The 27181-nt window shown below is 43.0% G+C and overlaps 2 protein-coding genes across 10 annotated transcripts in view; one reads left to right on the forward strand and one right to left on the reverse strand.

Moving 5' to 3' along the window:
• si:dkey-178k16.1 (protein 4.1) overlaps positions 1-26944 on the forward strand; it is a 102693-nt gene extending 75749 nt beyond the window's left edge. Inside the window, exons 12-22 of one of the 2 annotated variants that reach the window (XM_046343827.1) lie at positions 1426-1631; positions 6530-6568; positions 12775-12933; positions 17354-17404; positions 17649-18011; positions 18436-19101; positions 20158-20223; positions 22468-22557; positions 22736-22816; positions 22996-23112; positions 23614-26944. In XM_046343827.1, coding sequence (XP_046199783.1) covers positions 1426-1631; positions 6530-6568; positions 12775-12933; positions 17354-17404; positions 17649-18011; positions 18436-19101; positions 20158-20223; positions 22468-22557; positions 22736-22816; positions 22996-23112 — 1838 coding nt within the window. In that variant the 3' untranslated portion in view covers positions 23614-26944. The remainder of the gene's footprint in view (positions 1-1425; positions 1632-6529; positions 6569-12774; positions 12934-17353; positions 17405-17648; positions 18012-18435; positions 19102-20157; positions 20224-22467; positions 22558-22735; positions 22817-22995; positions 23113-23613) is intronic. The other variant, XM_046343828.1, reaches the window with a different exon arrangement.
• The window catches only part of LOC124031958 (neural cell adhesion molecule L1-like protein), a 364252-nt gene that overhangs the window by 187937 nt on the left and 149134 nt on the right, over positions 1-27181 (reverse strand). The window lies entirely within an intron of this gene.

The raw sequence follows: 27181 nt of genomic DNA on the forward strand, positions 1-27181 counted from the left end.
AATCAATGCTTGGAGTTTGGCAGAATTTCTGACTTAGAATATGTGGACAACTACAAAAACCTAGGTGTCTGGTTAGACTGTAAACTCTCTTTCCAAACTCACATTAAGCATCACCAATCCAAAATTAAATCTAGAATCGGCTTCCTATTTAGCAACAAATCCTGCTTCACTTATGCTGCTAAACATACCCTCGTAAAACTGACTATCCTACCGATCCTTGACTTCAGCGATGTCATTTACAAAATAGCCTCCAACACTCTACTCAGAAAATTGGATGTAGTCTATCACAGTGCCATCCGTTTTGTCACCAAAGCCCCAAATACTACCAACCACTGTGACCTATATGCTATCGTTGGCTGGCCCTCGCTTCATATTTGTGTCGCCAAACCCACTGGCTCCAGGTCATCTATAAGTCTTTGCTAGGTAAAGCCCTGCCTTATCTTAGCTCACTGGTCACAATAGCAGCACCCACCTGTAGCACGCCCTCCAGCAGGTATATTTCACTGGTCATCCCCAAAGCCAACTCCTCCTTTGGCCGCCTTTCCTTCCAATTCTCTGCTGCCAATGACTGGAACGAATTGCAAAAGTCACTGAAGCTGGAGACATATCTCCCTCACTAATTGTATGCATCAGCTGTCAGAGCAGTTTACCGATCATTGCACCTGTACATAGCACATCTGTAAATAGTACACTCAACTACCTCATCCCCATATTGTTATTTATACATTTATTTAGCTATTTTGCACCCCAGTATCCCTACATGCACATCATCATCTGCACAACTATCACTCCAGTGTTATTGCTACATTGTAATTATTTAGCCTCTATGGCCTATTTATTGCCTTACCTCCCTAATCTTACTACATTTGCACACACTGTACATAGATTTTTCTATCGTGTTATTGACTCTACGTTTGTTTATCCCATGTGTAACTCTGTGTTGTTGTTTTTGTCGCACTGCTTTGCTTTATCTTGGCCAGGTCACAGTTGTAAATGAGAACTTGTTCTCAAATGGCCTACCGTGTTAAATATTTCTAAGTAGGGGTGCTGAAAAATCAGGAAATAAAAAATATATATTCACAAACGTAGTGCACTGGGCCTTTACTGGTCCTGTATTAGCGAACCAATGTAGTGCATGCATCCCCCGCCAAACATCTTCCCATGGCTATGAACGCACCTTTGAATGACTCCTGGCCATAATCTATGTTCTGACTCCTGAATCAGTTTACCCTGCCTCAACTGTAAGGAGATAAATACTTACCTGTAAAATGGATGTCAATGTAAACAAATTGTAATATCGATCAATCATAATTTACCGTACAGACAATGTTGACCTTTCTCTTGCTTTCTGTGAGCCAGGGCTGACTAGCTTTTCTCTCTTTTCTCCGCCATCCTTTGTGTGCCCTACCCCCATCCCCTGCCCAGCCTCAGCCCTGGGAGACAGCATGGACCAGCTGTCCCAGCGCAGCTCCAGTGATCACACCCAGTTCCTGTCCAGAGAAGACCTGGAACAAGAGGGCAGTCTGGACCTAGACCAGGATCAGGATTACCAGGAACAAGACCAGGAGTACCAGGATCAGGACGAGGAGACTGATGGTTTTGCCGCATCCGCCAAGACCATGGAGCTGAAGGTACAAGGCGAGACAAGGGTGGCGGACCCTATATTCATAGTAGATGATGGCTCCCTTTTTCCTTGAGTCCTCTCCATCATAAAGGATCACTGGTGAAAGACAGGTGAAAGGATAAAGGATCATTTTCTGCCATTTTGTAAGTAATTATTTTGACAAATTCACGGTGTATTAAAGTAGTCAAACATTTCGTACCATTTGGTCCCATATTCCTTGCACTCAATGACTACATCAAGCTCGTGACTCAACAAACTTGTTGGACGTATTTGCAGTTTGTTTTGGTTGTGTTTCAGATTATATTTTGCCCAATAAGATCTGAATGGTGAATAATATATTGTGTAACTTTGGAGTTACTTGTATTGTAAGTAAGAATAGAATATGTTTCTGAACACTTCTTTGTTAATGTGGACGCTACCATGATAATGGATGAACCGTGAATGATTGAGAAAGTTACAGAGGGACAAAGATCATATACCCCCCCCAAAATGCTAACCTTCTCTGTTATTGGTAATGGTGAGAGATTAGCATGTTTTGTTGTAGCCTCTGTAACCTTCTCACTCACTCCTCATGATTCATTCATAACCCAAAGCACAACCAAAACAAACTGCAAATGTAGTTGTGGTCATTGCATGCTAGGAATATGCAAACAAATACTACACGTTTGTCGTATTTAATACACTATACGTGAATTTGTCAAATGGGGGGACTAGATACATAGGCCTTGTCCAAATACCCTTGAGTTCTAAATGGTAGGCTTTTTGAGTATGTGAAAATAGATTTATAGTTTATACGTTTTATAGAATGTGAAAACTCAGCGTTTCATCTAGTATAAATCGCTGCACAAAGGAAGATAATTGTATTTTTTTTGATGATCATAATAGGGAACTCACTCTACAAAAATGAACAAATTGCGGGGAACAAGTGTGATTGCGCATTAGATGACATTGTAACGGCGTTCTTCGTTTGTAGAAAGAGAGTCGGACCGAAACGCAGCGTGGTGGTTACTCATGTCTTTAATGAAACAATCGCGATACATGAAATAACTATTATAAATACAAAACAACAAACGTAACGTGAAATCTAATTACAGCCTATCTGGTGAACACTACATAGAGACAGGAACAATCACCCACGAAATACACAGTGAAACCCCGGCTACCTAAATACGGTTCCCCATCAGAGACAACAAGAATCACCTGACTCTGATTGAGAACCGCCTCAGGCAGCCAAGCCTATACTAGACACACCCCTAATCAACCACAATCCCAATGCCTACAAAAACCCCAATACGACAATACAATAAACCCATGTCACACCCTGGCCTGAACAAATAATTAAAGAAAACACAAAATACTGAGACCAAGGCGTGACAGAACCCCCACCCCCCCCTAAGGTGCGGACTCCCGGACGCACCTCACAACCATAGGGAGGGTCCGGGTGGGCGTCTGTCCATGGTGGCGGTTCCGGCTCGGGACGTGGACCCCACTCCATAAATGTCCTAGTTCCTCCCCTTCGCGTCCTGGGATAATCCACCCTCGCCGCCGACCATGGCCTAATAGTCCTCACCCAGAACCCCACTGAACTGAGGAGCAGCTGGGGACTGAGGGGCAGCTCGGGACTGAGGGGCAGCTCGGGACTGAGGGGCAGCTCGGGACTGAAGGGCAGCTCGGGACTGAGGCAGCTCGGGACTGAGGGGAAGCTCGGGACTGAGGGGAAGCTCGATACTGAGAGGAAACCCAGTACTGAGAGGAAGCCCAGTACTGAGATGAAGCTCAGGCAGGTAGTAGGCTCCGGTAGATCCTGGCTGGCTGGCGGATCTGGAAGATTCTGGTTGACTAGCAGATCTGGAAGATTCTGGTTGACTGGCAGATCTGGAAGAGACTGGTTGACTGGCAGATCTGGAAGAGACTGGTTGACTGGCAGATCTGGAAGAATCTGGTTGACTGGCAGATCTGGAAGAATCTGGTTGACTGGCTGATCTGGAAGAATCTGGTTGACTGGCAGATCTAGAAGATCATGGCTGACTGGCGGATCTAGCTGCTCTATGCAGACTGACAGCTCTGGCTGCTCCATGCAGACTGACAGCTCCTTGCAGACTGACAGCTCTGGCTGCTCCATGCAGGCTGACAGCTCCTTGCAGACTCGCAGCTCTTTGCAGACTGACAGCTCTGGCTGCTTCATGCAGACTGACATCTCTGGCTGCTTCATGCAGAATGACAGCTCAGGCTGCTCCGAACAGGCAGGAGGCTCCGGCAGCGCTGTAGAGGAGGAAGGCTCTGATAGCGCTGAAAAGGCGGGAGACTCCGACAGCACAGGAGAGGTGAGGCGCACTGTAGGCCTGATGAGTGGTGCTGGCACTGGTGATACTGGATCGAGGACACGCACAGGAAGCCTGGTGCGGGGAGCTGCTACCGGAGGACTGGTGTGTGGAGGTGGCTCTGGATAGACCGGACCGTGCAGGCGCACTGGAGCTCTTGAGCACCGAGCCTGCCCAACCTTACCTGGCTCGATGCCCACTCTAGCCCGGCCAATACGAAGGGCTGGTATGAACCACACCGGGCTATGCACCCGCACTGGAAACACCGTGCGCTCCATAGAATAACACAGTGTCTGCCCGGTCTCTCTAGCCCACCGGTAAGCACAGGGAGTTTGCGCAGGTCTCCTACCTGGCATAGCCATACTCCCTGTAAGCCCCCCCCCAATATTTTTTTTGGGCTGATTTTCGGGCTTCCTTGCCAACCGTGTTCCCTCGTATCGTCGGCTCCTATCTCTGGCTGCCTCTGCTCTCCTAAGTGCCTCCACCTGTTCCCATGGGAGGCGATCTCTTCCGGCCAGTATCTCCTCCCAAGTGTAACAACCTTTACCATCCAACACGTCTTCCCATGTCCATTCTCCAAATAATTCATCCTCCTTTTGCTGCTCCTGCTGTCACTGCCTGTTACCATGCCACTCGGTCCGTGTGTGGTGGGTGATTCTGTAACGGCGTTCTTCGTTTGTAGAAAGAGAGTCGGACCGAAATGCAGAGTGGTGGTTACTCATGTCTTTAATGAAACAATTGTGATACATGAAATAACTATTATAAATACAAAACAACAAACATAAACCCATGTCACACCCTGGCCTGAACAAATAATTAAAGAAAACACAAAATACTGAGACCAAGGCGTGACAGACATCTTATCAGTATGGATGAGCAATAGGTTGATATTTATTGCTTACTGCTTACGTTTTTACTAAGCAGTATGTTCTAAGTAGTATGCAGTACTATTACTACATAGTATGTAGTTGAAGTAAGTAGAAGGCAAGACAGATTTCAGACATGGCCATTAGGTTTCTAAATGGTAAAACAGATAATGAAAATACCCTCAAATAAAAGATGACATTGTGTACTGTCGCCTCTTATGAAATATTCAATCTCAAATCGAAAATGCTTGAATATAAAGCAGGGGTGGGCAAATGTTTTGGCTCAAGGACCACATCGGGATTTTGAAATTCAACGGAGGGCCTCAGACATTTTGTTATAACCGATTTGTTCGTCAACAACACGGGACGTAGTTTGCCCACCCCTGGTATAGAGCCAATGTGGTTCACTGTCCAAATTCACATGACAGTGAGTGAAAGTCTATCTTTCTACCTAAAGTGGATGTATTGTTAGATCCCCCTTTTTATTATGGCTGAATTGGACGCCTCTTCTCCAGAGCTAAACAACCGAATCACATTCTGTGCATGTGTTACAGACGCTGTGAGATATGCGAGCTGAGACAGGATCGTGCCCAAATGTTTTCTTCCAGGTAGAATACCTGCCTTCATGAGAAATATTATAGTGTTGGTAACCATATTGATGTTACCGGGATAAATTATATTCAGTGGGGAGAGCATGCAACACCAGGATACAATGTGAGGCAGTTTTTTTTATGCTTTAGTGAATTATTAGCCAATTTCACAAGTTGATTGCTTGGTTGTATAGATTTTTCCACATAAAATATATGGCATTAACATGTATCCAAAAATGATAAAAACGAAATGAATCCTGAACACTAACCCCCAATTTCACACACACACACACACACACACACACACACACACACACACACACACACACACACACACACACACACACACACACACACACACACACACACACACACACACACACACACACACACACACACACACACACACACACACACACACAGGAGGGGGAAGCAGCAATGGAGGGAGCAGCAGATGCATAAAACGAATATTAAAGTAGAGGATCGCGCAAATGCTGAGACGTTTTGATTGTTAAGCTGTCGGGAAGAGGCTTCCGATGCTTTTGGCCACACAGCCACTCCATTTTATTATTTTAACTCTATTAATATGATTTAAAACAAAAGAACCTGGTAAAACAAGACCCTTGGTTAGTAAGTTAAATTCAGGTTTGTTAGAATTGTGGTTATTTATCAAATGTACGTACCTAACTAGTTTTTTTAATTAAATGCATAAGATACAAAGAAGAATGATTAATTTTACTCATATTCCTCCCCTTGTAGTTCCAGTTCCATCAATGTCTAAATATGTGCTTTTTGAAATATCAGAATACCTAACCTGCAGCGCAGTGAGAAAATCCATCATGTGAGCCCCTGACTTACACTCATCCCTCTCTCCTGCATTAACTTTAGTCTAATCCATATTCCCTCTGTCCTCGGCTCCTCTTCCCTCCCTTCTGCTCCTCTGCGTGGAACTCATGCCCTTCTCTGTGCTCTGTTTCCTTAATCTCCTCTTCAAATCTAACATGCTGTCTTTCTCCCTCGCCCTGTTGCACCCTTCACCCTCCTAAAATTCATTTTCTCCTCTTCCTGCTGTGGCTTCCTGCGCCCCACTGAACAACCGCTTCTCTCTTCCCACCTTCTCGCTTGCAGGGTGAGGAGGCAGGCTCGCCAGTAGACTCAAAGCTTGAGGTACTTCGTTTGTGATGACTAGTGTCTGTCTGTATGTCTGTTTGTCTGTTTGTTCTGGGTTTTTGTGTTGTTTATTTCTTTATTCAGCCTGTTCCGACTTGTAGCTAGGTTATTACTCCAAGTGTTATTCCACATGGACAGTACAGTCATGGCTTTCTTAGATCCCTTTGCATTGTGCACAGCCTAAATCACATCACTTGACTGGATCACCGTCGTAGTAGACCAGGGTAGGCTAATGGCATTATGAAGTCTGGGTACTATCAAGGTATTTAGACTGTGTTTGGTCAGTGTTTGTAATATGTCTACATAGGGAATTCATTTCAGTGCAGCTGAGTGTCCAGCTGTGTTCAACAATGGGTCCATTACCATTTTCATGTGTACATTGTCATTAGAAGGATTAGCTGAGCTTGAACACAACTACTGTATGTTTGATTTACATTCATCTCCATAATACAAAAGTAAACACCATTTAAAACCTTCACATTGAACTATCAATGACAACATCTAGGTCCTTGAATGCTGATCTTTCATACTTTGCCATTGAAATGTTTGGAGTGAGAAATAGCACGAGACTCTGAGTCCTTCCTCCAAATATCTCAGTTACAGCATTTATGTAATTCACCAGTGTTCATGTCTCTGTACATCTGTCTCCAAATACTAGATGTTTCCATCGCTGAACGAACTCACTGTCTCAGTGAGATGCTTGGATGCTTCCAACACAACCTCTGTGTGGGTGTGTGTGTGTGTGTGCCTGCCTTCTTGACTCACCTGCGGTACTCTGCCTCTTTGTCTCTGCACGTGCCCCACCCCCACCCCACCTCTTACTCTGTGCCTATGCCCCCTCCCAGTCAGACCAGGATCTGGCCACCTCATGCCCCCAACAGGAGGTACTGCTTCTCCTTGTTCTGTGCCTGTGCTCTCTCTCTGTGACCCCTCACCAGGTGTGCTGTCATGTGCTGTGCTGTGTAGCTCATCTTGACAGTGTTGATCAGTAAGGGCAGCAATATATGTTGTTCAGTACAGCTTCAGTCCACCCCTCAGTTTGTTTGCGTTTATTAAGGACAGCTTTATTGTAAAAGTTCAGTTGTAGGTTTGGTCATTGTTAACATAGACAAAGCCAGTAGCAGACAGAGTATTCTGCATTTTTGTTCTATTGCTTTTATAGCCACAGTCTCTATTAAGCTACATTATAATATTACAGTATTGCAATAAAGTGACTTGACACCCAGTGTAATAATACGTTATGACACGGTCATAAGCATATCATAATATGTCATAACAGCTGACATAACTTGGCATAACCTGTCATAATATGCTCATTACACTGTCATGACCCATATATTTACATATGTTGTGACATTCAGTTCCAGTCAAAAGTTTGGACAGACCTACTCATTCAAGGGTTTTCTTTATTTGTACTATTTTCTACATTGTAGAATAATAGTGAAGACATCAAAACTATGAAATTACACATATGGAATCATGTAGTAACCAAAAAAGTATTAAACAAATAAAAAAATATTCAAAGTAACCACCCTTTGCCTTGATGACAGCTTTGCACACTCTTGGCATTCTCAACCAGCTTCATGAGGAATGATTTTCCAACAGTCTTAAAGGAGTTCCCACATATGCTGAGCACTTGTTGGCTGCTTTTCCTTCACTCTGCAGTCTAACTCATCCAAAACCATTTCGGGTCGGGTGATTGTGGATGCCTGGTCATCTGAAGTGACTCCATCACGCTCCTTCTTGGTCAAATAGCCTTTACACAGCCTGGAGGTGTGTTTTAGGTCATTGTCCTGTTGAAAAACAAATGATAGTCCCACTAAGCGCAAACCAGATATGATGGCGTATCGCTGCAGAATGCTGTGGTAGCCATGCTGGTTAAGTGTGCCCTGAATTCTAAATAAATCACTGACCGTGTCACAAGCAAAGCACCCCCACACCATCACACCTCCTCCTCCATGCTTCACGTTGGGAACCACACATGCAGAGATCATTTGTTCACCTACTCTGCGTCTCACAAAGACACCACGGTTGGAACTAAAAATCTAAAATGTAGACTCTTTAGACCAAAGGACAGATTTCCACCGGTCTAATGTCCATTGCATGTGTTTCTTGGCCCAAGGAAATTTCTTCTTCTTACTGGTGTCCTTTAGTAGTGGTTTCTTTGCAGCAAATTGACCATGAATGCCTGATTCACGCAGTCTCCTCTGAACAGTTGATGTTGTGATATGTCTGTTACTTGAACTCTGTAAAGCATTTATTTGGGTTGCAATCTGAGGTGCAGTTAACGCTAATGAACTTATCCTCTGCAGCAGAGGTAACTCTGGGTCTTCCTTTCCTGTGTCAGTCCTCATGAGAGTCAGTTTCAGTCAGCGCTTGATGGTTTTTGCAACTTCACTTTAAGAAACTTTGAAAGTTCTTGGGATTTTCCAGATTGACTGACCTTCATTTCTTCAAGTATTGATGGTCTGTTGTTTCTCTTTGCTTATTTGAGCTGTTCTTGTCATAAAATGGACTTAGTCTTTTATTAAATAGGGCTATCTTCTGTATACCACCCCTACCTTGTCACAACACAACTGATTGGCTCAAACGCATTAAGAAGGAAAGCTATTCCACAAATTAACTTTTAATAAGGCACAGCTGTTAATTGAAATGCATTCCAGTTAACCAGCTTCATTGAGGTAGTCGAGAGAATGCCAAGGGTGTGCAAAGCGGTCATCAAGGTAAAGGGTGGCTCCATTGAAGAACTCAAATATAAATATATTTTCATTTGTTCAATACTTCTTTGGTTACTACATGATTCCATGTGTTATTTCATAGTTTGGATGTCTTCACTGTTATTCTACAATGTAGAAAATAGTAAAAATAAAGAAAACCCCTTGAATGAGTAGGTGTATCCAAACATTTGACTGGTACTGTATATTGTGTAATGCTATGGCTGGTTATGACACCTACATCATATTTTAAATAGGTTGTAGAAAATACACTTCATGATGCATACATGCCCGTATATCAGTCAAAAAGAGGATGTCAAGTGTAGACCGTACCGTAAAATGCTTACTTACAAGCCTTTAACCAACAGTGCAGTTAAAGAGGATTTAAGAAAATATTTACCAAGTAGACTAAAATAAAAAGTAATAATAAATAGTAACACATTAAGAATAACGAGGCTATATACAGGGGGCACCGGTACCGAGTCAGTGTGCGGGGGTACAGGTTAGTTGAGGTAATTTGTACATGTAGGTGGGGGTGAAGTGATAATTAACAGCGAGTAGCAGCAGCGTACAAAAGGGAGGGGTCAATGTAAATTGTCCGGTGGCGATTTTATTTATTGTTCAGTAGTTTTATGGCTTGGGGGTAGAAGCTGTTCAGGAGCATTACATTTTACATTTAAGTCATTTAGCAGACGCTCTTATCCAGAGCGACTTACAAATTGGTGCATTCACCTTATGACATCCAGTGGAACAGTCACTTTACAATAGTGCATCTAAATCTTAAAGGGGGGGAGAGGGATTACTTATCCTATCCTAGGTATTCCTTAAAGAGGTGGGGTTTCAGGTGTCTCCGGAAGGTGGTGATTGACTCCGCTGTCCTGGCGTCGTGAGGGGTTTGTTCCACCATTGGGGGCCAGAGCAGCGAACAGTTTTGACTGGGCTGAGCGGGAACTGTACTTCCTCAGTGGTAGGGAGGCGAGCAGGCCAGAGGTGGATGAACGCAGTGCCCTTGTTTGGGTGTAGGGCCTGATCAGAGCCTGGAGGTACTGAGGTGCCGTTCCCCTCACAGCTCCGTAGGCAAGCACCATGGTCTTGTAGCGGATGCGAGCTTCAACTGGAAGCCAGTGGAGAGAGCGGAGGAGCGGGGTGACGTGAGAGAACTTGGGAAGGTTGAACACCAGACGGGCTGCGGCGTTCTGGATGAGTTGTAGGGGTTTAATGGCACAGGCAGGGAGCCCAGCCAACAGCGAGTTGCAGTAATCCAGACGGGAGATGACAAGTGCCTGGATTAGGACCTGCGCCGCTTCCTGTGTGAGGCAGGGTCGTACTCTGCGGATGTTGTAGAGCATGAACCTACAGGAACGGGCCACCGCCTTGATGTTAGTTGAGAACGACAGGGTGTTGTCCAGGATCACGCCAAGGTTCTTAGCGCTCTGGGAGGAGGACACAATGGAGTTGTCAACCGTGATGGCGAGATCATGGAACGGGCAGTCCTTCCCCGGGAGGAGCCTTTTAGTCCTAGACTTGCAGTTCAATTACATGTTAGTTTAGGTAATTTGTACATGTATGTAGGTGTAAAGTGACTATGCATAGATAATAAATGCAAATAGTCCGGGCAGCCATTTGATTAATTGTCCAGCAGTGGCTTGAGGGTAGAAGCTGTTAAGGAGCCTTTTGGACCTAGACTTAGCGCTCCGGTACCGCTTGCCGTGTGGTAGCAGAGAGAACAGTCTATGACTTAGGTGAATGGAGTCTTTGACAACAACAAAAAAAGTACCCTCTGTAGTGCCTTCCGGTCGGATGCCAAGCAGTTGCCATACCAGACGGTGATGCAACCAGTCAGGATGCTCTCGATGGTGCTGCTCTAGAACTTTTTGAGGATCTGGGGAGCCATGCCAAATCTTTTCAGTCTCCTGACGGGGAAAAGGTGTTGTTGTGCCCTCTTCACGACTGTCTTGGTGTGTTTGGACCATGATAGTTTGTTGATGATGTGGACACCAAGGAACTTGAAACTCTTGACCCGCTCCACTATAGCCCTGTTGTTATTAATGGGGGTCTGTTTGGCCCTCCTTTTCCTCTAGTCAAATATCATCTTCTTTGTCTTGCTCACATTGAGGGAGAGGTTGTTGTTCTGGAACACTACCAAGTTTCTGACCTCCTCCCTATAGGCTGTCTCATCATTGTGGGTGATCAGGCCTACCACAGCAAACTTAACAATGGTGTTGGAGTCGTGCTAGGCTACACAGTTGTGGGTTAACAGGGAGTATAGGAGGGGACTAAGCACACCCCCCCCCCCCCGAGGGTCCCCATTGTTGAGGATCAGCGTGGCAGATGTGTTGTTGCCTACCCTTACCACCTGGGGATGGCCTGTCAGAAAGTCCAGGATCCAGTTGCAGAGGGAGGTGTTTAGTCCCAGGGTCCTTAGCTTAGTGATGAGCTTTGTGGGCATTATGGTGTTGAACGCTGAGCTGTAGTCAATGAACTGCGTCCTCACATAGGTGTTCCTTTTGTCAAGGTGGGGAAGGGCGTTGTGGAGTGAGATTGAGATTTTGCGTCATCTGTGGGTCTGTTGGGACAGTATGCGAATTGGAGTGTGTTTGACATCAATGTGTGCTCAATTACAATGATAATTTAATATGGTAAATTTAAAAAATCTATATACTACATTAACATTCTGTTGACACTTAGGCTATGGTGTAATGGAATGTTTTGCCTTGTGTGGTAGGTTTTGTGGGTTTTGACACTTACAGTATGTAGACGTCATAACCAGCCATAATGAAAAATAGCCACCATGGTAGGTGTAGGTGTCAGAACCAGCCATAAAATAACGCAGTATATGTCACAACAAATATAAATGTGTCATGACAGTGTTATGACCATATTATGTAAGCTGTTATGACATATTATGACATAGTTATGACCATGTCATAACTTATTATGATGCTGGGTGTCAAGTAAAGTGTTAGCCAATAAAGTATTGCAAGCCTTGAAGGAAAACATAAAAATGTCATTAACTTGATGTCATCGTGATTGAAAGATATTAATCAGATAAAATTACAGCTGAGGATGACATAACATCAGTTGATTTTAAAATCTTTCATAGTGTGTGATTTGATCATCTGGAAAATTCAAGATATCGCTTGCCAGAAATGTGTAATTCCAGGGCAGATAAATAACGATGTACTCATTACTCAAGAGGAGTGTAATGGGGTCCATGTCTATACTCTTCATTCATGCATAGGTTCGTTAGTCTCATTATTTAGCCCATATCAGAAACAGATTGGATTTTTGTTGTAACATCCATGTTGTGAGCTCCGAGCAGAATTGAAATGGAGGTGGAATTTGAGATGAAGAATTGCAAACACATAATTGACCATTAACACGGCTCTTTTCATTCAAATGTCCATGTCTGGTTCAATCCCTGAGATGTCTGAAATGGAAGTAGGAAGAATACTAACTCCAGTCTACTATCTCCCTCTCTCTATCTAGCAGCAGTTCCTGGACAAGCCCGAGGATGTCCTGCAGAAGCACCAGGCCAGCATCAACGAACTAAAGAGAGCTCTCAGGGAGCCCAACAGCAAGCTGTCACAGAGGGAGAAACGCTTGTCCACAGCCACGCCCCCTGGAGGCACCCCAGAGAGGAAACAGGTAAGGGGGGGCGATGTTACTTTCCAAAGCTGTAATTTGGAATCTTACTGTATACTCATTCTCACCAGCCCAGCAAACATGACCCCATTGGCCCCCTGTGGGTATTCTGTTGGCAATGTTGGCATGGTCTAGCCCACACCAAGCCAACACCAGCCCCTCACGGGCTAGCCCAGCTCGGCCTAGCCAACACCAAGCCAGCTACTTCATAATGTAGATGCTGCGCTCATTAGAATATTTGGGGCCGTGGATTGCAGTTATTTTTGTGCAACTGTTACTTAGAGGGCTGTTCTAGTTTGTTCTGTTGTTCAAGTGTTCTGTTGTGTGATGCCCCCAAAAGATTTATCTTGTGCACTGCCAATGATGAAATCTTTAACATGTTAGATGTAATGGCAAAATGTTGATTCAAATAGATATACCAAAACGTCATTATTTATCATGAGAGGGACGTAAACAATAACTAGTAATGCTTATACTGCCAGAAAGATGAAAATCTCACCAGTGACATACTGAGCCAGAGAAAATAAATGGTATATGTAGCTCTGAAGGTCGTACTGCCTCAGTCAGTGACCAGAATAACACATACGCCTATTTGTCTCTAAACTCAACACAGACACATCTATAAAACACATTCAATACCAGCCAAAAATCCACGTAAGATTTCGGGGAGTTTACATCAAAGAAGTTGATTTCAATAAGTACATGTGAAATTAAACAGTTTCTCTTGTAAAAAAATATATGGATGATAGGATTTGTTGTCTTTCTGAAACAATAAATAAATACATTGAAGGCTAGAACATTTGTTAAATTGCATTAAATACATTATGAATAAATACATCTCCATTAAATAATAGATAAAACTGGTAAATTGGCATAAGGTCAGCAATACACATAGGGCCAATACTATAAGCTTATATTGGGTCCCATATTGGGGCCACCTGCCTCAAATGCTGACCACACCGCTCGCGTCCGGTGTGCGAGCGTTGCAAAATAAATGTAAACATACATGTTATGAAATTATTGCACCCACACTGCTTGCATGTGCCAATGAGCGTCTGCGTTGCCAAGAGCTCAAATAGAAGTCAGTTCTATTTGTGACGCTGAACGCTGTGCAAGTCCTGCTTCTCCCATCTCGTCATTGGTTTATAGAAGCAGATACCCACGTGCCATCTCCTCATTGGTTATACCCACATAGGGGGATTGAAAGATGAACTGAAAAAAAAGAATAATAATAACAACTCAAAGTTTATATACTTGGACAAATTAGCTAGCAACAGCAAACTAGCTAAATAGGACAAATTTAGCTAGCAACTGCAAGCTAGCTAAATTGCCATAAATGTTTAATGCTTTAATGCTCTATTTTTTTATTTTTTTATTGACCTGTCCCCAAATTAATATAATTGGTTAAAGAGTTTGTTTTGATATTTTAACCTATGTGTGGTTATCACGTTTGGTGTGGGGGGTCAAAGTCAATTTGCACACGATGGTGCACGAGCAACAGTGTTGCCCAAATGTGGGCAGCCTACATTGAGCCAATATTTTAGGCTGCATTGGGCCCACATCATGCCAATGTTGGCATGTTTGCTGGGAGGGTTTCACTTACCACTTAATTGGAAGGACAGGCACCCTCATACTCCGTTTGTCCCCCTCCACTGCCCATGACTAAAGTAGTTGGTTTCCTTTGCAAAATGCTGATAAAAAAGCTACAGGGAACACGGCTCTCTAATAGATAGGTGGAAAAATATTGCGAAAACTCCAACCTGTATAAAAATAGTCTTCCACCATATATAGCTTTCACTCATCCAGTCCTTTCAAATGACATACTACCTTAAGTCCATGGGGTGATATGGTGTAACAAACTCCATAGTAATGCATCAGAATGGATACATGCAGCTTAATTAATCTGTGTTTTTACCAATATATAGGCCTCTGTGGATTCCATATTGAGTGAAAAGCAAGATGGTGCTCGCGGAAGCTCAAAAGAAGAACAGAATCAGTCCTCTCCCTATACACTGCACTTAGCTTTTGATCCCAAGGACACGTGTATTGGTATGGTGTCTGAGGATGTGCAAGTTGGAAAAGCAACAGAGATGAAGCCTGTAACTTTACCTCAGGAATCTGGAAAAACTAAAGTAGGTGGCACTGGATCAAGATCCCAAAGACAAGAAACAGTTTCGACTGCAACTGGGCATAAGGATATGCACTCCGTGGATGATGCAACCTTTGGAAGTAATACGTATTCATATGACACCTTTTTCTCAAAGAACAGTGTTCAAGAGAATGGATTTGATTCACCTCCAGTGGATAATCTCTATTCCAAAGAGAGGATTGAAATGAAAAGCAAACAGTTGAAGCAGGGTCGGTATCAGTATGAATCGTTCCCAGAGAGAAAAAACAATAGCAATGACCAGGTCGCTATGGAATCTGTAAATAACAGCAACCAAGGTGGAAGTGAGTCTGAAAGAAAGAGGGAGATGAGAGAACCTGAAGCTCTGGAAACAAAAGAACCAAAGCCCGAGAGAGGAAACTATTCCAACAAAACTGGGAGTGCATCACACTCCAAAGTCACCCGAATAGTTCCTCTCAAGCCACAGAGATCAAAGAAGTCTTTGAATAAAGGGGGGAACAAAGGGGTCATCAATCCTCAAACGCAATCCCAAGCTGAAGGAGGCGTGGCCGGAAGTGTCGATGACACTCGGGTGATGCAATCAACAGAGGAACCCTCTGAAACCAGGAAGAGAATAGTTTTGCCTCCAGCATGTCCTGATTCAAATGACAGCAAGCAAGGGATGGCAACCTCCAACCAGCACACAGAGGTCACAAAGCATTGGCTACCAGAGAATGAGCTACAAGGGACTGGTGAACACAAGGATCAGAGGGACATTACTGGATCGAGTTTCTGGACTGACGGTGGAAGACTAATCCATGAAGGTCATCCTGAGGCTTACCCAGATTTTACAGACACCTTCTCCTTTGGCTCAAAGGCTTTGGCCTCCCATGCAGCTCCCCCTTCAACCCTTCCTCTGAAAACACAGTGGTCCAGGGAGACAAGAGTTCGCAACAGGCAGAATGTCACCAACGACTCTAGCAACGGCCATTACAGGAACTCTAGCCAGGAAGCAACCAAGAGGAAACAAGTGGTAACGTCGTCTGCCTAACCTGCCTGTCTATCACTGGAAACTAAAGCATTGCATGTGCTTAAGTCGATCACAACCTTGTTTTTATCCGCTTGAATATACACATGTAGAACTCATGCGGCTGTATATGAAAAAGCAGGTCAAAGCCTGTGGCCCTTCACATCTAATCATTGGCCAAAGGCATTTTGAGACTTAACACGTTCATGGCCCGGGAGCTCCTGGCTCTCGTTTCCCTCTGCAAAGCTTAACATCTGCTTGTCCATTTAAAAATCCGGTGGGCCTTTAAGCAATGTTTCCATTGCTTAAGCTTCTGGCGTCTGTTCTTCACCACGTTAACACCTAGTCTCTCCTTCCAACATCATCCTCTTACCTCCCTGACTAAAGGTAGTTGCTGTTGCAAGGAGTCAAAGGCTTTCGCACCATCCCCTTCCTTTGACGCCACTAATGTTTGATAATGTTCTTGTTTGCAAACAGTGCGATTTGGACATTTGGCCAAAATGTTCAGCGTTGGCATCTCTGCAGCAATAGCCAACACATAGCCAATACGACATTTATTATGAGATGTTTTGCACTAATTCTTGGCTGCAGTGCTGCCAGCCACTTTGTTCAGGGCTGAGGTACTTGTACACTGGACTTAAGTATACAAATACCTGATTCCTGGAAGGTATTGTTATCTAACCTCAACAGTGCATGGCATTACCATCGCACTTACAGTATTTTGATTTTGTGATAATGTTGACTTTAAAGACATCCTATGTGCATGTGTGAAACTTGTGAACAATGACCTCAAGCTATTAGAGCTAGAACAAATGTAGGCATACTATTCATATATGAACTGTAAGCTTACAGTTAGCATAGGTCAACTTTCAATGGGATAAGCATGACATTATGAAGCCTACTCAGCCTTGGCATATGCAAAATATCTTGGAACCACTGGCTAGAACAATGTCTTCAACAAAAGGATGGTGGAAACAGCTATTATGTGTGATGACATCAACATATGTTGCTCATAACTTGTCACACAGTTGGTTTCACCATCACTCCATTGTTTGGGAATATTTTTTGCCAGCGTTGTACTGAAGTAAAGAGTAAACCCCAAGGTGATGTCACTGCATTCATTGACAATGCAGACCCTTGAATTCTCTCTGGGAATGTTCTTGTTCTATGACAGTCAGAAGGACGATGCCAATATTCATGTGTGTACAGTTCATGGCTGTTCTTTACAGTTGGTTTAGGTTCATTCAAATTGGCTTTGCAATCGTTCAAACCTAATTTTTCTTCTACAGGAGACCCCTCCTACACCTGCCATTCACGAGGAGCCTTTTGACGAAGCCATGGTGAGTCAGTTTTATTCTATGTGCGAAAAACTTTTAAGCATGTTCAACTCCTTCAAAGCTAAAATATGAGCCTGTTCATTTTACCTAAAAGTCTCATGTTTGAATGATTATTTGATATTTCTGTTTTACCTTTTAAGTATATATTTTTTTGCACAGGTGAAAAAAGCTTTATATCAAGTCCCTTGTATTGAGCCGACAATGTTTTTTTCATTCTCTTGTCCGTCTTCCTCAATCTAACCTGCAGAGGGAGCCGTGGGAGCGGCGGTTGGGCTCAGTGTCAGAGGACGACCAAGACCACGAGACCCTGTACCTGAAGGAAACCCACCTGGGCATTGAGCGCAAGTGCTCCAGCATCACAGTCAGCTCTACGTCCAGCCTGGAGGCCGAGGTGGACTTCACTGTCCTCATGGACCTCCATACGGGCATGGAGGAGTTCTCCAGGGGCATGATGGAGCTGGGCGAGAGGCCCATGTCACCTGACGTGGGCCTCAGCCTGAGTATCGACCTGCAGGGAACCCCACCACCTCTCGTCTCGGCTCCTCTCACCGGGGCTAGCAGCAGCCCTCCTACCAAGCAGCTACACACCGAAGACGTCCGACATCATGAGGTAAAGTACACAAGCAAATGGACAGTTTGGGTCCAGGTAGGTCTTTGAAGTGATAGTTCACTAAAGGTTTACATTTACAGGAACATATTTTATTCTTAGAATAAGTAACGAGTCTACAGGTCAAAACAGCTGAAGTAAGCCTTAGTAGACAAATCGCTACATCATTAACAGTAATTGACTAAGTTTAACATTGACAACGTAATGTGAGTACCATTACAGCTCATTCATGTCTTCTTGAAGTTTATGCTGGATTTCACTGATCTTTCATATGACAAAATGATGGGAAAGTGCTGGCCCATATGCCTTCAGTAAATGTAAAGACGCTTTCTCTAAAATATTTTACAAACAGATGGCTTGTAATGAGTGCTGAATCTCAAATATAATTTGAGCAATGGAAGTTATTATTCTGTATTTTTCCCCAAAGCCTGTTGTGCCCAGAAAACCAAAGAGGTCAGTTCCCATCGACAGAGACCAGTCACAGAAAGAGACCACTTACTCATCCCCCATGACGGCGCTGAGCAGGGAGGCTAGTGACGTCGTCGCCTCCCATGCACTAAGGAAGACTGAGGTCAAGATCGACAGAGACCAGTCACAGAAAGAGACCACTTACTCATCCCCCATGACGGCGCTGAGCAGGGAGGCTAGTGACGTCGTCGCCTCCCATGCACTAAGGAAGACTGAGGTCAAGATCGACAGAGACCAGTCACAAAAAGAGACCACTTACGTGTCGCCCATGACAGCGCTGAGCAGGGAGGCTAGTGACGTCGTCGCCTCCCATGCACTAAGGAAGACTGAGGTCAAGATCGACAGAGACCAGTCACAGAAAGAGACCACTTACGTGTCCCCCATGACAGCGCTGAGCAGGGAGGCTAGTGATGTCGTCGCCTCCCATGCACTGAGGAAGACTGAGGTCAAGATCGACAGAGACCAGACAGTCAGAGAGACCACTTACGTGTCCCCCATGACAGCTCTGAGCAGAGAGGCTAGTTGCGTTGTCGCCAGCCACGCATTGAGGAAGACCGATGTCAAGGTCGAGACACAGCCCAATGGGTCAGAGGTCACTACAACCATCGTGGAGTTTACAGATCAGGTAGACAAGCATTTTCGATGGAGATCTGGTATAGTTGATCAGGTAGTGGCCATTGCTCGTTAGGTATAAAGATAGAGAAAAGGTAAATAGATGCTACAGTAGAACCTCAAATATACAGACCTCAGATTTATGGACTGACCAGTCAACCAACTAGGCAATATCAAACTTGGACATTATAATTGCAAACAACAAACTTCTGTAGGCTACAGACAAATGCAAATGTTGCTTTCATGTGATAAAAACACATCAGCCATTTATAGTATCTGACTAAATTGTAGAAAATGCATGTTAATATGCTATTAGTCTTCTCTATCAAGGTTTTATGTTTTTCTAAAGTAATTTCAAAGTTAACAACATTTCAGTATTCGGTACGACCCCAAATCTCTGCGGTCCTACCGTCAGGGTAACACTCTCAGAAGAAAGTTCTTTGTTTCTGGCCAATTTGAGCCTGTAATCGAACCCACAAATGCTGATTTTCCAGATACTCAACTAGTCTAAAGAATGCCAGATGTATTGCTTCTTTAACCAGAACAACAGTTTTCAGCTGTGCTAACATAAATGCAAAAGGGTTCTCATGATCAATTAGCCTTTTAAAATGATAAACTTGGATTAGCTAAGATAACGTGCCATTGGAACACAGGAGTAATGGTTGCTGATAATGGGCCTCTGTACGCCTATGTAGATATTCCATTAAAAATTTGCTGTTTCCAGCTACAATAGTCATTTACAACATTAGCGATGTCTACACTGTATTTCTGATCAATTTGATGTTATTTTAATGGACAAAAAATTATATTTTCTTTCAAGAACAAGGACATTTCTATGTGACCCCAAACCTTTGAACGGTAGTGTGTATATATAATGCCTAATAAGTTAATTTATAACACTTCCTATAACATCATAATAGCTCATAAGTAGTTACAGCATCCTTATAATACATTCCTATAATGATTTGAAAGCACAGAGAGTATAATGCATTATATCTCGACTGATCATAAAATGGTCTGACATTCAAACCATGAGCGGGCATCACATCGGGTTTTCTGTCTTTTTCAGGATCATGGTGTGACTGTAAGCAGTATAGGCGAGACTTCTTATTCAACAACAGAAGGTGTTTCCCCTGTGAGTACATTATTACCTGACCTGTCCAATTTTAACTCCAGCACACAGATTGTAAATCTACTTCTCCCTCTGTGTTTGAATGAGATTGTTAGAATTAGATGTTTTAGAGTGTATCAAATCATTTGAATGTGTATGCCTGACTGTGTATCTATGTATAAGTATGTTTGTATTGTTCTGTTCAATATGTATATACAGTGCATTCGGAAAGTATTCAGACCCCTTGACTTTTTCCACATTTTGTTACATTACAGCCTTATTCTAAAATTGATTAAATAGTTTCCCCCCCTCATCAATCTACACACAATCCCCATAATAACAAAGCAAAAACAGATTGATACATTTGTGCAGTTGTATAAAATAAAAATGAAATATCACATTTACATAAGTATTCAGACCCTTTACTCAGTACTTTGTTGAAGCACATTTGGCATCGATTACAGCCTTGAGTCTTCCTCTGTATGACGCTACAAGCTTGGCACACCTGTATTTGGCGAGTTTCTCCCATTCTTCTCTGCAGATTCTCTCAAGCTCTGTCAGGTTGGATGGGGAGCATCGCTGCACAGCTATTTTCAGGTCTCTCCAGAGAAGATTGATGGGGTTCAAGTCCGGGCTCTGGCTGGGTCACTCAAGGACATTCAGAGACCTGTCCCGAATCCCTCCTACATTGTCTTGGCTGTGAGCTTAAGGTCGTCATCCTGTTGGAAGATGAACCTTTGCCCCAGTCTGAGGTACTGAGCACTCGGGAGCAGATTTTAATCTAGGATCTCTCTGTACTTTGCTCCGTTCATCTTTCCCTTGATCCTGACAAGTCTCCCAGTTCCTGCCGCTGAAAAACATCCCCACAGCATGATGCTGCCACCACTATGCTTTACCGTAGGGATGGTGCCAGGTTTCCTCCAGACGTGATGCTTGGCATTCAGCCCAAAAAGTTCAATCTTGGTTTAATCAGACCAGAGAATCTTGTTTCTCATGGTGTGAGAGTTCTTTAGGTGCCTTCTGGTAAACTTTTAATGGGCTGTCATGTGCCTTTAACTGAGGAGTGGCTTTCATCTGTCCACTCTACTATAAAGGGCAGATTGGTAGAGTGCTGCAGAGATGGTTGTCTTTCTGTAAGGTTCTCACATTTCCACAGAGGAACTCTGGAGCTCTATCAGAGTGACCACTGGGTTCTTGGTCACCTCCCTGACCAAGGCCCTTCTCCCCTGATTGCTCAGTTTGTGTGGGCGGCCAGCTCTAGGAAGAGTCTTGGTGGTCCAAACGTCTTCCATTTAAGAATGAAGGAGGCCACTGTGTTCTTGGGGACCTTCAGTGCTGCAGACATTTTTTGGTACTCTTCCCCAGGTTTGTGCATCAACACAATCCTGTTTCGGAGCTCTCTAGACAATTCTTTCAACCTCATGTCTTGGTTTTTGCTCTGACATGCACTGTCAACTGTGGGACCTTTATATAGACATGTGTGTGCCTTTCCAAATCATGTCCAATCTTTTGAATTTACCAATAGATTGGACAATCAAGTTGTAGAAACATCTCAAGGATGATCAATGGAAACAGGATGCACCGGAGCTCAATTTTGAGTCTCATAGCAAAGGGTCTGAATACTTATGTAAATAAGGTATTTCTGTTTTTGCAAACCTTTCTAAAAAACCATTATATTAAAAACCAAAAGTCATTATGGGGTATTGTGTGTAAAATGATAAGGAACATGTTGTATTTAATCAATTTTAGAATAAGGTTGTAACATAACAAAATGTGGAAAAACTTAAGGTGTCTGAATACTTTCCGAATGCACTGTATGTATTTAATGTATATAATGTATAGGCGTGTCTGTTTGTGTGTATCTGCATGCGTGTGTGCATGTGTGTCCATTAGACCTGGGTTTCAAATATCTCAATTACTTTCACATACATTCAATGTAAGTATTAAGCTAGTGGTGGAATGAATATTGGAATGAATATTTGAATTTATTTGGAAATACACTAGTACTTGAAAAACTCAAATACAACGATTTAAATACACTCCCATCAATTTAACCCAGGTATTTGAAAATAGTATTTGAAAATCCTGTCAAACACAATTTGGCAGACTATTATTATTAATTATTATAACAACCATTCAAATACTCAAATAAAATAACAAATATTTTAAATACCAGGTTCTCAAATTCACATGTATTTGAACTGATTGTGTCCATGTATGATCATGATGTCATTAATGCTTCCCCCATGTGTCCTGACATCCTGACAGGTGCACATGTGTACGTTGGGAAGAGAGGCCTCTGGATCTCCAGTACTTGTTACTGAGAATGTTACCTCTGCAACCACGCATGTCACCAAGGTATCAACAATTGTCAAATGGTCTGACGTATTCAGTACCTTCAGTATTATTGGTTTCCATTGATCTTATAATGTTTGCCAAATTGCACACACCTTTTCTCTAGTTGTAGAGGTATAAGCAACAGCAAAGGTGTGTTCAATTTGGCAAATGTTCCAAAGAAATGTGTTGTGTGTTCCAGACGGTGAAAGGGGGCTATTCAGAGACCAGAATTGAGAAGAGGATCATAATCACAGGAGATGATGATGTTGACCAGGAGCAGGTGAGCAGACTGCAGCTTAAGGGCAACATGACCTCTGTAACGCATTAATCTATAAGCCATAGATACAGCAGGGGATGTGTCGTCTTAAAAGTGCTCATAGAGTATTCATTACTTGACATACACCAGACTCTAGATAGTAAGCAGTTGACATTAATGTCATATCATTTGTTCCTTCACAGGCCCTCGCTATTGCGATACAGGAAGCCAAGCAACAGCATCCGGACATGTTGGTCACCAAGGCAGTAGTTGTCAAGGAAACAGAATCATCCACTGAGGATCCACATGGGACATCTTAGGTACAGGGGTCTTCAAAACTTTAAACAATGACAGGTTTCTATTGTGAATCGAATCTCCATAACCTCTCTGCATGAAAGGTTGGTAGTTCCTTTCATCTGGTGTCATAGTTTAAACCAGGGATGGGCAACTGGCGGCCACCCCATTTGAAGGCCCTCGGATCATTTCGCGGGGGGTAGGGAACTCAGTCGGGGTCTCAACTGTTACTGTTGCAAGGTAGAATAATAGAATACACAAGGTGCAATTTTGAAATGTGGTTGTTGTGCATCAACAGTTTTCATCTTGTTATGTCAGTCACTGACCGTCACCAATTAGCCCATGTCAGCTAACATGTTTTAGATTGGTAAGTTAGTATCTAGGCTTGTAGTAATCAAGGTAGAATTAGAGCCTGGGGGGGGGGCAACTGCGGCCCCTCATTATGAGTTCAGATTTTGTGTGGCCCCATCCCCATCAAAGTTGCCCATCCCTGCTTTAAACAATGAACTGTCTCATCTCTCCTATAGTCCTGATTCCTGGGAAATGAGCGCCCCCCTCGGGAGCAGACCTGTTGGTGCCTGAGCTACCTGAGACAACCACACTGCTGTACCACCCTGACCACTGCTAGTGGGGCTCCGACACACAGCCACACACGTTTCAATCCCTCACCCTTACTACTCTTGCCCACTGGGCCAACCCATATACTTCCCTGATGTCTACCATAGTAACAGGACTCCTTTAAATCCAACCCTTTATTTATGAATCTTCGCTCTGGCGGTGATATGGTGAAATATAGCCTCTTAGAATCTGAGAGTGAAATACTTACATACTCGTCTCTAGCATGTTGGCTCAGCATTCCCGAACAATCACATTACAAGTCAAAATGTTGAAAACACTTCAACTCACTTTACCTGTTGTCCAATTATTATTTTTCCTATGTCGGAGGTAATCTGATACAGCATATCCATGGGGAACGTTATCAACCCGACCTTCAGTACGCTGGTCTGTATATTTCCGGTTTGTATTTTCAATACTGACTCAATTTGCACGAGACAAACACTTAAACGAATTGTCTGAACCTAATCACAGACCGAACGGCAAACACTTCAAGCTGATTACGAGGAAACGTGCTTCGGTTGACAACATTTGTTTACATATTGTGCATCACGTGAAATGCATCACATGATTGAAAATACTCACCGGAATTACAAGCCGACATAGTCATATACCTACCGGCGCCCCAGAAAGTTGGGCTAATAGTACTTTCCTGTGGCCATTTTATCTCCACTTCCAACCACCAAAAAGACAACCGGTAAAGTATGTTTAAATATAATTTTATTCAACATTCTGTCTGGTAGAGACTATTGCGTCTTTTTTTACAGCGACTTCTTTCAGAATGATAGCCATGAAGTAACCATGGTAACAGCCTGGTATTTAGACAAGGTGAAATACAGACATGGATGGCTAGATATGGAAATGTCATAAATGATGGCAGTCTTGGTACTAAGAAATAACAGGTTGAATGACAAAATAATGCCAGAATTCCTTGTTTCACTGCTGGAAAGTTTCAGTCTACACCTAGTACACTTGTCTGCACTGGTCTCAACACTCAAGCCAAACAACTGGGTTTTGACTAGATAGGTTAGGATAATTAATGTAGCAGGTTAGGAGAATTAGGCTAAGGTTAGGGTTAGCTAAAATGCACATAATAAAACTTGTCCCCAGGTGCGAATTTCTGGAACATAGAGCCTGGCAACAGTGTGCGACTGTGAAGGGGTGTAGATTTACTTAGTGGCATGATAATCAATTCAAATTCTGAGCAAATCACACGACTATGAGATGTGGTTCCAAATCGAGGGGGAAAAGTATTTGTCATGGTGCACCATGGAAATAACTCCCCATAACCCAGGTAGTAGGAACATATCGACGTTCATGCTAACAGCTAGCCATAGCTTTGTTACACACAAACACAAAAACAATACTCTCCCCCCGAATGCAGCACAATTACGGGGAGGTTCTAAGGGTTGCACTAAATGGTGATGGACTGAGAGATCAGCCAATTAAAACCAGTGGTTGTTTCTCCGCTCCTGCCATAGGCTTCCAGTCAAGTCCTTTTCTGAGGTGCTCGGAAACCAGACCGTCGACAGAGAGAGAGCCAGCTGGTGGGCGAGATTAATTTGATATAAGCTGTATCCTATCTAGACCACCAAACTGTTCTCGGCTTGCCTCTGCAAAGTATCCTCTAAGGAAATTAAATGGGAAGGTTTTTGCCTGAATGTCAAGTGGATCCAAATCTTAGGAGCTGTTGTCTCTTTGATGTGCTCATCCCATCATATCACTTCAGAGTCTCACTGCCGTCACAACCCACACCAATGCCACACTTGAAGTGCAGGACATTTTTATTACAGGGGTACTTAGTATGAGATAATCTGGCAGACTATAGGACTACAATGTGGTCCAACATCCTACTAAGTCAATTCCACCCACCATTCTAGACCTCAGATCCAACTCTAATGCCTGCTGAGGCCTAGATTAAATCTGGACAGCAGAAAATCGGCAGTGAAGCACAATTGAAATTTAAAGGCAATGTTCCCGGATTTGCTGAGACTACATTATCTGTAAACGCTGCAAACAGTATGTCGGCTCAATTGTAAATTACCTTTATATTTGAATTGCGCTATAATGCGGATCTTGATTAAATCTAGTGTGCTTACATATCTACGTAGTTTGTCAAGAGAAAAAGAACGTACATGTATCCATTAGTTGTAGGTCCAGTACTGTTGACGTGCATGCAGTAAAGCAGGTTTTCATGAACAGGAAAACCTTCCCTTAGTTTTATATACTCGCTAAACCAGCAAAGTCCATAACTGTGCTTTGGCCCATTTCTGTAACAGTGAGAATGGTTATGGGAATGCCAGAGGATACACAGATTGCAGGAGATTTGAGAACAGTAGGCTACTCTGCACCAGCGAGGTCCGTAAATCGCGGCGCTGGTTTGGTGGCACTAACTCGACGATGCCAAATGTGCCAGAGTAGAGAAAGGGGCACCACAGCTAACACAGAAAGGTCAAAGTTTAACTTTTCTTCCTGCAATGGCACATCCTCACCATCATTCAACAGAGGAGAAGAGCTATTGAAACTCTCTCGGATAAATAATCTTTCAAGATATCTTGCTTTTTCTTTAACCCACAATTCGGTCATTTGGCTGACATCTTGGCAGACCCTACCTTGAACTCTTGCAATTGGGCATTTTTGTTTTAAGAACACAATTGACGTTACTGTATTATGATGATGGTTTACTTGTTATTGAAGTTGATCTGTGTAGACATTTGTATGTATATAAATGGAGTGCTTATGAACCTCTGATCAATAGAATGTGCCTGTTGGGTATTTATAAAAATTGTGAAAGTATAAATTCTGAGCATGTTGCTGTTCTAAAATGATCCAAGGTCAGGTCCCCTTCCAACCGTTAGAGATACAGTCACTTTCTGCTGTTATACTGTGGCTATCTACAGTAGGACATATTAAGAGATTCACATTAGAACCTTATTAAGTATGCCAAATGAGCTACCTTTCAAATGAAATGAGTATTTTAGATAATGTTTGCATGATAAAGACATTCATTATGAAATTAAATTAAACCACTAGAATACCTACTGTATAGATACAATGTTATAGTATTATGCAAAGTAGAAGAGACCTTAAGGCAGTATGAAATATCACAGTAGCTCGCTACAGTTAAAGTCGGAAGTTTACATAATGACACTTAGGAGTCATTAAAAGTTGTTTTTCAACCACTCAACAAATGTATTGTTAACAAACTATAGTTTTGGCACGTCCGTTAGGACATCTACTTTGTGCATGACACAAGTCATTTTTCCAACAATTGTTTACAGACAGATTATTTCACTTATAATTCCAGTGGGTCAGAAGTTTACATACACTATGTTGACTGTGCCTTTAAAAAGCTTGGAAAATTCCAGAAAATTATGTCATGGCTTTAGAAGCTTCTGATAGGTTAATTGACATCATTTGAGTCAATTGGAAGTGTACCTGTGGATGTATTTCAAGGCCTACCTTCAAACTCAGTGCCTC

Source organism: Oncorhynchus gorbuscha, linkage group LG03, assembly GCF_021184085.1.
Source record: "Oncorhynchus gorbuscha isolate QuinsamMale2020 ecotype Even-year linkage group LG03, OgorEven_v1.0, whole genome shotgun sequence".
Classification (NCBI taxonomy): Eukaryota; Metazoa; Chordata; class Actinopteri; order Salmoniformes; family Salmonidae; genus Oncorhynchus; species Oncorhynchus gorbuscha.